We start from the raw sequence: 12,017 nt of genomic DNA on the forward strand, positions 1-12,017 counted from the left end.
CTAGTCAAGGAGAATATAGTCTAAGGAAGATATGATTGAGAAACAAAAAGTGTGACTTAATTGTATTACAGAAACAAGATGGTCTATAGAATCTAAAAAAGGAGAACCAGGGAAAAATATAGATGGTATTTGTCTAGCGTTGTCTGCAGAAGACACAAATTATATAAACACACGAGTGTTCTGAACACTAGAGAAATATGCACCATTGAGAATGAGGCATAAATTTGACCAACCCTAGCCCCATCTTTTCTTCTTTAATTGAAGTGTAGTTGACATACAGTATTAGTTTCAGGTGTACAACATAACGATTCAACATTTATATACATTAAGAAATGTTTACCTTGATATGTGTAGTTACCATCTGTCACCATGCAAAGTTACGACAATATGATTGACTATATTCCCTGTGATGCATTTTTCTTCCTTGTGACTTATTTATTTTATAGCTGGAAGTTTGTGCCTCTTAATCCTCTTCACCTATCTCACACATCTCCACCCCACCCCTGTAGCATCCACCAATTTGTTCTCTATGAAACTGTTTCTATTGCTTTGTTTTTTCTTCTAGTTTCCACATGTTAGTGAAATCATGGTATTGTCTTTTTCTGTCTGACTTATTGCATTTCGCATAATACCTTCTATGCCCATTCATGTTGTCAAAAATGGCAAGATTTCATTCCTTATTATGGCTGAATAATATTTCAATTCTTTATCCATTCATCAATGGATGGACACAGGTTGTTTACATATCTTGGTTGTAGTAAATAATGCTGCAAATTTTGGCCCCATCTTAAAGGAAATACCTTTCAAGACTCACCAAGCCTCTGTGCTCTGATTTCATTCTCACCCGGCACCATCCTGAAAGTGTATTATACCAGATCCTAATATGAGGAGAATGCTGTTTTTCTCAGATCTGAGTAATGGGGTGAGTGGAACGGTGGGTCTCCTCTGGTAAATTAGTAACTTGACATTGCAATTTGTAATCTAATATCTTATGACTTTAGTTATTGTGGCAAATGGCATTATCCAAGTCCCCTGCAATAATCTCTCTCATTTGTTTTCTACAAATGATCTTGATACTCCTCCCATAGAGAGGTGGGCTCTCTGCCTCTTTCCTTGAATCTAGACCAACTTTAGTGATTTTATTGTAACCAGTAGAAAGTAATGGACAGTTACTTTCATTACTAGGAAGAGATGCCTCATTATTTTTAAAATTAGATCAGAAGAGATGATATAGTTTCCACATCATTCTCTTGAAATATTTCCTCCTAAAGCCTTCAGGAATGTAAGCTGTTCCATTGCCCTGAAGCCACCATACTGTGAGGAAGCCCAAATTATTAACTCATGAGGAGAAATCACATGAAGAAACCTTGAGATTCAATAAACAGAGGGATGCCTGGCCAGACTCCAGTGCCTAACCACCCCAAACCCAAGTCGGACGACTCCACAATGCAAATCAAAGTAAATCTAAGGGTCTCAGATCAACCAAGCTGAACCAGAATTGTTCCTCCCATCCTCAAAAGGCTTTGTTGTTGACCAAGCTATGCCCCTAAAGTAAAAGAAAAGAAGGAAGAAGAAAGAAGAAGGAAAAGATAAAAGGGGGAGGGGGGGACAAAAACCAGATGTTCTCCCACCAAAACCAGTGACCTTATAGCAAGCCATCAAATAATCTGAAACCTTAGGATATACTTCTATGCAGCAACCAGGTGAGTTGGGTTTCTCTCACTTGCAATTTTAAGAATCTCGACCAGCAATTCTACCTATGGGTCCTGTTCCATGCTATAATAAAAACGCCTTTCCGCATAAAAACAAACAAATTTGCTCACATTTTATTATTTTTGTAGTTCTAGGGGTACTGGTACATGCTACAACATGGATGAACTGGTGCCCAGTTTTTTTCTCTCTCTCTCCCAGTGTTTGCCAGGTTTTAGTATAGGGATAGTTTGCTTCCCAGAAAAGCTGAGAAAGCCTTGGTGATTTGCTTTCATTAGTTCAAAAGTAAGTAAGTAAGAACAACCAATTCTAAGCCAAGAATTCGTTTAAGTACTGTGAAGTCCTACCTAGCTTAGTCACCTGTGTGGGACCATGCGCAATCTTTGCTATTACTTTGCTATTAAGTACTAGCTCACAGTCCATCCACTAATGGCTTGGGGAACAGTCACAGTAACTTAAACCCCTCTCTGGAGAGCTATCAGGGGAGTTTCAGAATACACGCCTCTCCCTTTCTCTTTAAGGATTATCCTGAAAACAAAAACAAAAAAACCCTGAAGAATGTTTTCAGTCTTTTTCATGTAGAATTCATTCTTGTAACTAAGTTAAAAAAACATAATAATCTAAGTTTCCCTCCCTACTCAAAGCAGCCAGCAGTAATTCGACCCGCGGCCACGTAGGAGCCTCTGGTGGCGCTAAATCTGGAGAGTCTCCAGGGACAGGCGGAGGCCGGCCACTTGGCCTGGTTGGTAAACGCGTTTCCTTTCTCAACTCTGGGCCGAAGCCCCGTCCCGAGGAGTTCACGATTTCTCCCTCGAGGACAGGTTCCCTCTGAAGCTGCCAGCCGGCTTCCCCTGGCGGACCCGCTCGCTGGGCAGGCTGGGCAGGGCAGGGCAGGGCAGGGCCGGGCAGGGCCCGGGCGGCGCGGGGCGCGGCAGGCCAGCCCAGGCGCGCGTCTGCGGCTCCTCCCCTCGCTGGATGTGGCCGGGGGGTGGGGGGCGGGCGGTGAGAGAGGGGGTGGCGGCTGCCGCCCGGGGAGGGCCGGCAGTCTTTTCCACGTTTGCAAACGCCGCGGCGCGCCCAGCTCCGACCCTCGCCGCCCGAGTTCCGCACGCCCTCGCCGGCTCCACGTCGCGCCCCGCGCCCGCCCCTCGCTGCTCTCCTCGACGCCCCTGATGGCGTTCAGGGCCCGGGGCTGGCGACCCCCGCCGCCGCCGCTGCTGCTGCTACTGCTCTGGGTGACGGGGCAGGCGGCGCCGGTGGCGGGCCTGGGCCTCGACACGGAGCTGCAGATCGAGCGGCGCTTCGTGCCCGACGAGTGCCCGCGCACCGTGCGCAGCGGCGACTTCGTGCGTTACCACTACGTGGGGACATTCCCCGACGGCCAGAAGTTCGACTCCAGGTACCGCGCCCCAGACGCCCGGCCGGGCCTCTGAGGCAGCAGCGCCCGCTCTCCGGCTTCTCTCTCTCCGGACAGGCCTTTCCCTCCCGACGGACCTCCCCCGGCTCCGCCCCGCGAATCCCGCGCTCCTCCTCCTCCTCCTCCTTCTCCCCAAAAGCCCAGGGACCCTAAACCTCTCCGCGGTGGGGTGAGCCTACGGAGCCTTACGCTCCCCTGGTCCGCCGGCCTGGTCCTGGCGCAGAGAGGCTGGAACTTCCTGTCCTTCCGGCGCATTCAAGCAACGTGAAATCGGTGTAAAGTGGCCCCTCTGCAAATAGACCTCCACCCCAAGAGTAAATGTTGATGTCTGTCTGCCACCTCCCTTTCCTGGTCTTTAGACAGACAGGCTCGTTGAATCAGATGATGCGTCTCACCGTAGATGATGATGGTGGTGGTAATGGTGACGATGAGCTGATGATAGCATCCGTTAACATTTATGGAGCTGTTACAATGTGCCAGGATAGTTCTAAGTGCTTTCTGTACAATGAACTCATTCATTTCTTACAACAGATCTTTTAGGTGGGGACCATTATTTTGCCAGTGAGGTCACTTGAGGCCACTGAGGCTAAGAAACTTGATTAAATGGAATCCGACTGAAAACCCTGACAGTCCAAGTTCAGGGTCTGTGCTCGAAGGTACTACTGCCCTTCATATTTGGCCACTGGGTGGCCACTGGGTGTGGGCAGGTCACTCAGCTTTGCCCTGGGGCCTTGAACCATGCCGAGGATTCCCTCCCTCATCTCTGTCCTGAGATTGCAGTACTTGTTCCCAACTTGTTCGCAGCTTCTCTCCAGTGGAGCTTTAGGGTTAAGAGACCTTTCCCTCCAACCTACAGTCCGCTCTCCTACCCAAGGCTTTGTTACAAACCCAGGTCTGTGCCTGCACTTCTCTCAGTGAATCACCAGCCTAGGCAGAGAACAATTTGTTGAGCCTCTGCCCTAGGCTGTGCAGGCTCATTCCAGAAATCATCTTTGAAAAAGTACTTATAGCCTCTCTTGCCTTTTTTGGAATTTCGGACAATGAATATATAAAAGCAGTTTAGCATGCAAATTGGTACATAGGCAAATGCTTAAAAATGGCCCTTTTTTCTGTTGTTTCAGTAGTTTCTTTTTATTTTTAACAGCTTTACTGAGATATAATTCACATACCATACAATTCACCCATTTAAAGCATACGATTTGGTGGTTTTTATTATATTCATAGGTTTGTGTAGCCATCACCCGCTGTCTAATTCTAGAACATTCTCATCACTCCAAAAAAGAAAGGCTGGACCCATTAGGTCACCTCCCCCACTCCAGCCCTAGGCAAACACTGATATACTTTCTATCTCTATATGGAATCCTATAATTTGTAGTGATATGTATCTGGCTTCTTTCAGCATAATATTTTCTGGGTTCATCCATGTTGTAGCATGTACCAGTACCCCATTCCTTTTTAATGGTGTGTAACATTCCATGGTATGACTGTACGTATATTGTTTATCCATTCATCAGTTGTGGGTCGTTTGTATTGCTTATACTTTTTGGCCAATGAACATTTGTATGTAGGGTTTTGTGTGGATATGTGCTTTTCTTTCTTTTGGATCTATACCTAGGAGTAGACTTGCTGGGTCCTATGGTGACTGTGTAACTTTTTGAGGAACTGCCAAACTGTTTTCCAGTGCAGCTTCATCATTTTATACTCCCATTGGCAATATGAGTGGTCCTAGTTCTCCACATTCTCCCCCAACAACTGCGATTTTCTTTTTTATTCTCGCTTTCCTAGGGGATATGAAGTGGTATCTCACTGTGCTTTTGGTTCACATTTCCCTAATGACTAATGATGCTGAGCATCTTTTTATATGTTAGTTGGCCATTTGTATATCTTCTTTCATCTGCTTCTTTAGTTAGAAGATAATGAAGAAATTCCTGCTCGTGCTGATGGTAATTAATAATTCCCACTAGAACAAGTTGTCTGGTACTTTTCCTCTCACTAGTCATGGCAGCCACTGTGAGGCAGTGTGGGACAATGGAAGATATCAGAAGGAGGCACTACCATCCAATCAACAAATGTGTGTGTAGTGTCTGCCCCTGAAGACAGTGTCCTTCACTGTCCTATAGCTTGTAGTCCGGGCCATGGTGTCGTATGATATATACAGAAAGAATAATAGCATACACTTTTGTCTGTCATGTAGAGTTCACACAGTTCTTACCATAGACCTTTCAATGTATGAATTCATTTAATCTCAAAGAAATTCATTAACCTCTCAAGACAATGAAGTAGGTACCTTGACAACAAATGAAGAAACGGAGGCTTGGAAAGTTCAAGTAATTTGCCAAGGGTCTTGGCTACTATGTCGCAGAGTGAGGTTTTGAACTTGAGCGGCGTAGGGCCAGACTCTGTTGTCTGTGGTCCACAGTCCATACATATATATAATGAAAGAAAGGCAAGGAACTATGGGAACACACAGAAAACTCAAACCATGTGTTGCATGGGGTTGGCGAGAGAGAGAGCGTGGTCGGGATGAAATTCCAAGATTGCAAGGCTAAGACCTGAAGATGATTAAAATTGACCAGGGCTGGGGCACCTGGGTGACTCTAGGTTTGAGCTCAAGCCCTGATCTCAGTCAGGGTCATGGGATGGAGCCCTACTGCGCTCAGCATGGAGTTGGGTTGAGATTTTCTCTCTCTCTCTCTCCCTCTGCCCTTCTCGCTCATGCTCTTTCTGTCTCTCTAAACAAATACACAAATCTTAAATTTAAAAAAAAAAAGAAAATGATCAGAGCTGAGCTGAGGGGTGAGGGCTGTAGAGGGAAGAAAGCATGTGGCTGGTGGAGGGTAGAGCCGATACGGAGGCCTGGTGGTGGGCAGTGGGAATGTTGTTTCAGGGTCTGTGAAAGCTCTTCACTACAGCCCGAGTTTGGAGTGAGAGTTGGGGAGTGTCCGTTAGGGAAAAAAGAGAGGCCAGAGGAGGCTGGAGAGGAAGGCTGCGCCCAACTCTGAGGATCTTTTTTGCCTGCCTATGGAATTTGGACTTTGTCTAGGACAGTGGAAAGCCATTGAAGAATTTTAATCAGGGGCGTGAGAGATCAAACTTTTCTGTGGCTGCAGTGTGGAGAGCGGGGTGAAAAGGGCAGGACACACAGTAGGTGTTCCACCAGTGTGGGTTTTTCTCTAGGGCCTCCGTTTTTGGGGAATTTATGAAGCATTAAGGCACAACTTTGCCATTCCTGCCCAAAAAGCTTAGGGGAGGATAAATCTAAGGTATTTTGGGTTCTGGGTGCTGATTTGGAGGTTTTGCTCAGAAGAAAAGAGCCATCACCCTGACCAGAGCCATAAGCCACAAAGTGCTCCTCTTTTCATAGAGCTTTCTTCCTGCATCTCTGCCTGGCACTTGGGAGCAGTTAATATCTTTTCAGCTTATGAGCATTTGCACTTGCCAGGAGGCCCAGCCCTCTAGCCCTTGGCAATGGAGTCTCTGTGGGCTTGTTAATATGCTTCTGTGTCTGCTGCTCCAGACCGAAGAAGACAGTAGCTCCCAGGCTGCAGTTTCCAGGGGGCTCCTGCTCACCCTCTCCAGCTCTTGCAAGCTCCTTGTCAGCCACTCCTGATTGAGCTTTCTTAGGAGTTCCATAGCCTTCTTAGCAATAAGGGTGAGGGGGATGGCCTCTTTGCTCTGATTTCCTTCCAGCGACTGAAATTTATTAAGTTCCTGTTATCTTTAACAGGCAAAGCCATAATCTGGTCAGTTCCTTCACAGCCTCCAGGCTTGTTTGCAGACCCCTCAAGGTCCTGAGGCTCAGTAGACATTTTTCTGTGCCTACTGCATGCTCTGTTGGGTGGGATGCTCTCACAGGATGGTGTTCAAACTCTGCATGCATCACAATCAGCTGGAGAGCTTGTTCTACCCAGCTCCTGAATCAGAAGGTCTGGGTGGGGCCTGAGAATTTTTTGCATTTCTAAGTTCCCAGGTGATGCTTTTGCTACAGGACTGAGGACCACACTTTGAGAACTATTGCTCTAAAAGAATCAAAGACCTATTAACAGAGGTGTGCTTAATTTTATATATTTATTCATTCAACAAATATTTTTTGAGTATCTACCATTAGCATCTGGTGGGTATTGAGGGAAGGGGGGTTAAGCCTCGCCCCTTCTGCAGGATTAGTTCTGAGAAGAGCCAGGGAGCTGGGCGCAGTACAGATGGCGTCAAGCTGGACCGGAGAAATTAAGCAGTGATGAGGAAACTGGTCAGGTCATGACAAGGCTCACTTAGGGAGCCTTTAAAGTGTGAATCAGAATAGCAGCCCTCCTATGGAAAAGCCAGGTGATGAATGGGAAGTTACTGTTTGTGTGTTAGCCCAGTGTGGCTCTACTGACTGCAGGAAAAGAGCCTAACATCCAGGCAGGAGGTTTCTCAAGAAACTAAGATTTCTTGAGGCCATGCACCCACAGAGGTGGCTTGGTCAGTTAACCATCTGACTCCTGGTTTTACCTCAGCTCATGATCTCTTGGGTTGTAAGATGGAGCCCTCCGGTTGCTTGGGATTTCCGCCCCCCTCCTCCCGCCCCCTCCTCCTGCCCCCTGCTTGCACTTGCCCTCTCTCTCAAATAAATACATACATAAATAAAAATATTAAAGCCTCCTGTTTTTAAAGAACAAGGAAACACCCTGTGAATACTTAAAGTCATTGCTTTTAATTTTCATTTGTGGGTCATTGTGAGCAACAGTGCATTTACAGTGATTTTTTTTTTTTTTTAAAGATTTTATTTATTTGTCAGAGAGAGCAAGCGAGAGCGAGCACAGGCAGACAGAGTGGAAGGCAGAGTCAGACGGAGAAGCAGGCTCCCTGCGGAGCAAGGAGCCCGATATGGGACTCGATCCCAGGACGCTGGGATCATGACCTGAGCCGAAGGCAGCTGCTTAACCAACTGAGCCACCCAGGCGCCCTACAGTGATTTTTTAATTTGGCTAGATTTTACTGGCTGAGAACTTGTGTAGAATAAGATTTATAGAGATCTAATATTTTAACTTGTGCAGTTGCTGAAAAAAAAACCTACAATAGCCGTGGAATGATTTCACTTGGCTCTGCAAAGTTTTCCTCTTAATGATATTTTAACGTGCCACCTGCTTGCGTTTCAGGGTCTGATCCTCTGTGGAGGCAAGAATGGATGTGCTCTTTCTCGTTTCCCTCCTCTTCACTCTTACTCCTTCCTCTCTTCTCCCTCACCTTCTCTCTCTTCCTGTATTACAGTATCCTTCATTTTTCCATCTGTTAGCCTATAGACACTTCGCCAGTTCATTAAGGGCTTGTCTTTTTCCCCTGCCATGGCTCCTTAGCAGCTGGTAGAAGTGCCCGTTTGGGGGAAATAATGTTAGGCAAACATTATTCTGGGTCTGGGAAGCCCAGAGTCACCTTTGAGAGCATGTGGTCTGGGGAGAGAGTTGGGAGGCAGAAAAGTCAGGTTTTTCAAGTCTGCAGGTGGGCTCAGGTTCAGTGGTAGAATTCAGCCAGGGGAGGGTGTTGAATCTTACCTGGGTCATCTCAGAGCAAGGCTAACAGCTAGGAGGTGACTTTCTGCTTTTATGCATTTCATGCATGTTTCAGCCCCGTTCATGGATGGCTCTGGCAGGACCACAGTCCTCCTGTCTGGCTGGTCCCAAGTGAGCCAGTCATCTGAGCTGGCCTGAGATTGGGCCAACTTTAAGGCACCCAAAACATGGTTCTCGTGCCCAGTGGGCTGGCTTTTTATTTTCTTGCTTCTCTCCTGTTATGAATTCTCAAAATATGGCAGTCTCTTTAACGCTCAAAAAAGGAATTCAGTCTCATGTATAGCATCGTGAATACAGTCAATGATACTGTACTACATACTTGAAATTTAAGTATACCTTATTTATACTTGAAATTTACTAACAGGGTAAATCTTTTTTTTTTAGTTTATTTTTTTATTTGACAGACAGAGATCACAAGTAGGCAGAGAGGCAGGCAGAGAGTGAGGGGGAAGCAGGCTCCCCACTGAGCAGAGAGCCCAATGGAGGGCTCGATCGAGGACCCTGGGATCATGACCTGAGCCAAAGGCAGAGGCTTTAACCCACTGAGCCACCCAGGTACCTCTAAAAGGGTAAATCTTAAGTGTTCTTTTTTTTTTTAAAAGATTTTATTTATTTATTTGACAGAGAGAAATCACAAGTAGATGGAGAGGCAGGCAGAGAGAGAGAGGGAAGCAGGCTCTCCGCTGAGCAGAGAGCCCGATGCGGGACTCGATCCCAGGACTCTGAGATCATGACCTGAGCCGAAGGCAGCGGCTTAACCCACTGAGCCACCCAGGCGCCCCAATCTTAAGTGTTCTTACCAGGAAAAAAGAAAGACAGTGGTAAATAAGGGAGGATATGCTAATCAGCTTGATTGTGGTGATATTTCACACTGTTTACATATATCAAAACATCAAATCATACACTTTAAACAAATGTAATTTTTTAAAAAGACTTCATTTATTTATTTGACAGACAGATCACAAGTAGACAGAGAGTCAGGCAGAAAGAGAGGGGGAAGCAGGCTCCCCGCTGAGCAGAGAGCCCGTTGTGGGGCTCGATCCCAGGACCCTGAGATCATGACCTGAGCCAAAGGCAGAGGCTTAACCTTCACTGAGCCACCCAGGCACCTCTAAACAGATGTAATTTTTATTTGCCAATTATACCTCAATAAAATGGGGGAAACATATCATATTCAGCATTTATTTGTCTGAACTGATTCTAAAATTGGCATATAGAGCAAGCTGACATGTCCTCTCCTAGCTGAGCAAGACTTCAGTTCTAACTGAGGGCAGTTTTCTCTTCCTTCTGTAATGGCCATTGTTACTTCATTTCTGATCCAACATCAAAATAATCTCAGCCACAAGTAGTATAAGCTTATATAAGTTCTTGTCAAAGTTTTAAAATTAATTTAATTTTTAAATGATGTATCCTGTATTACTTTTGCATGTAAGTTTTAAAAATCAGGTGAGTAATTCCATAAAGCTTAGAACTGTACTTGCCCAGCTGCCAGGAGAAGGGGCTTGGAGTGGGGTATAGCTCTTTTGGATGCAGACTTTCAAGCTCCAGGCTTCCTTCCCTCTGTGCTGCCACCTTCCACTTTGTACCTCTGCAGACTGGGGAGGCACACGGCTCCACCCTTGGCCAGGTCCCCTTCTGTTTCTTTCCTACAACGGCAGATCCTACACTTTAGTTCCCATTCTGTCTTCTAAAATTTTGTTGCCAGCTCTTGACAGCAATGGTCTCCTCTCTGTTTTCCTAAGTCGTTTGTTTTTTCTGATTTTTTTGTTTTGTTTTGTTTTTAATGAAGCAGAGCCTAGGAACTTGGGGAAGGAATAGGCTTTGGGGGCTCTAGGGAAAGAGTATGTTCAGTTTGACACATTTTTAAAATTTTTATTCATCTATTTCAAATATTTATTTATTTATTTATTTATATACTCTCTACACCCAATATGGGGCTTGAACTCATGACCCTAAGATCAAGAGTTGCATGCTTTTCCAACTGAGCCAGCCAGGCTCCCCATGACATGTGTTTTTATGTCGTTGTTTTTTAAAGATTGTATTTATTTAAGAGAGAGAATGGGCAAGAGAGAACATGAGCCAGGGGTGAGAGGCAGAGGAAAAGGGACAGGCAGACTTCCCGCCAAGCAGGGAGCCCTATGCAGGGCTCAATCCCAGGACCCTGAGATGATGACCTGAGCTGAAGCAGATGCTTAACTGACTGAGCCACCCAGGCGCCCCAATGTATGTTCTTTTAAAAGTTCATCCTCACTGCAGATTGAAGCCTATGTTTAGAAATAGCTTCTGGGGGCTCCTGGGTGGCTCAGTGGGTTAAAGCCTCTGCTTTCAGCTCAGGTCATTATCCCAGGGTCCTCTGCTCTGTGGGGAGCCTGCTTCCCCCTCTCTCTCTGCCTGCCTCTCTGCTTACTTGTGATCTCTGTCTGTCAAATTAAAGAAAAGAAAAGAAGTAGCTTCTGGGCTTCTAAAATTTATGCTTCAGGAATGCAGCGCAGAGGCGGTTACTCATCCTGAGGAATATGCCGCAAGGTCATGCATGCGCATGTGTAGACGGTTTAATAACTTGCATGTGATGGGTTTTATGTGATGTCTCCTGTCTTGGTGATCTTTGGGCCAGAAAACTTGAAGAGCATCCTTGGGCGCTGCTGCAGCCACTTCTCATCACCGCCTCGGGGCAAGAGAAAGTAGAAGTAATCAAAGGCTTTATAGCAACAAATGAGCAGGGGAGAAAAGCTGATGGAGAGGAAAGGGGTTGTTGCATGTGCTAGATGATTTTCATTTGCCTTTCTAGGTCCCCTCTTCTTCTGATCTACTTGCTTTTTGCTCTGTGAGGCTGTATGAAATACATGTACTTAATGTGGGTTATATCAATGACAGTTTCATCTCCTGACTTCCGGTTGGGTTCAGCCAGTGTGACATCAGCAGGAGATCAGAAGAAGGAGAGTGACATGGCGAGATTTATTCCTTTGGCTCCCTATCTGTAGAGTCTCCACCATTTGTGTCCTTAGACTGGGGGTCTTAGCTAAGCCTCTGTCAGGTGGCCCTGAACCTTCTCTGTCCCTGGATCGTTCAAGCCCAGGTTTGACAATAACACTCCTTATTTGTCCTCAGAGATACCACGTTGTCCCTGTGTTCTCTGCACCCTGAACCTTTTTACACAGTCCCTTTATTAAACTTTCCTGGAGCTGCCTAGTTTGGGTGTATCATCTGTTCCTTGCAGGACCTCAACTGCGACGTCTGCAAAAGGTGTAAATCAGCCAGATATGGGGACAGGCTCTATTAAGTGCTTATTCCAGAGCTTGCGGAAATAATTTTCGTAACCAATTCTGGGCTTGACACTGCCT

General features: G+C 46.0%; 1 protein-coding gene across 2 annotated transcripts in view; it reads left to right on the forward strand.

Moving 5' to 3' along the window:
- Positions 1-2,686: 2,686 nt before the first annotated feature.
- Positions 2,687-12,017, forward strand: part of FKBP9 (FKBP prolyl isomerase 9) — a 38,504-nt gene continuing 29,173 nt past the window's right edge. Inside the window, exon 1 of one of the 2 annotated variants that reach the window (XR_006601378.1) lies at positions 2,687-3,109. Coding sequence is in view for 1 of the 2 variants with exons in the window: in XM_004762644.3 (XP_004762701.3) it covers positions 2,883-3,109 (227 nt within the window). In the remaining variant the exon portion in view is untranslated. The remainder of the gene's footprint in view (positions 3,110-12,017) is intronic. The other variant, XM_004762644.3, reaches the window with a different exon arrangement.

Source organism: Mustela putorius, unplaced genomic scaffold (assembly GCF_011764305.1).
Source record: "Mustela putorius furo isolate JIRA1106 unplaced genomic scaffold, ASM1176430v1.1 tig00003845_pilon_pilon_pilon, whole genome shotgun sequence".
Classification (NCBI taxonomy): Eukaryota; Metazoa; Chordata; class Mammalia; order Carnivora; family Mustelidae; genus Mustela; species Mustela putorius.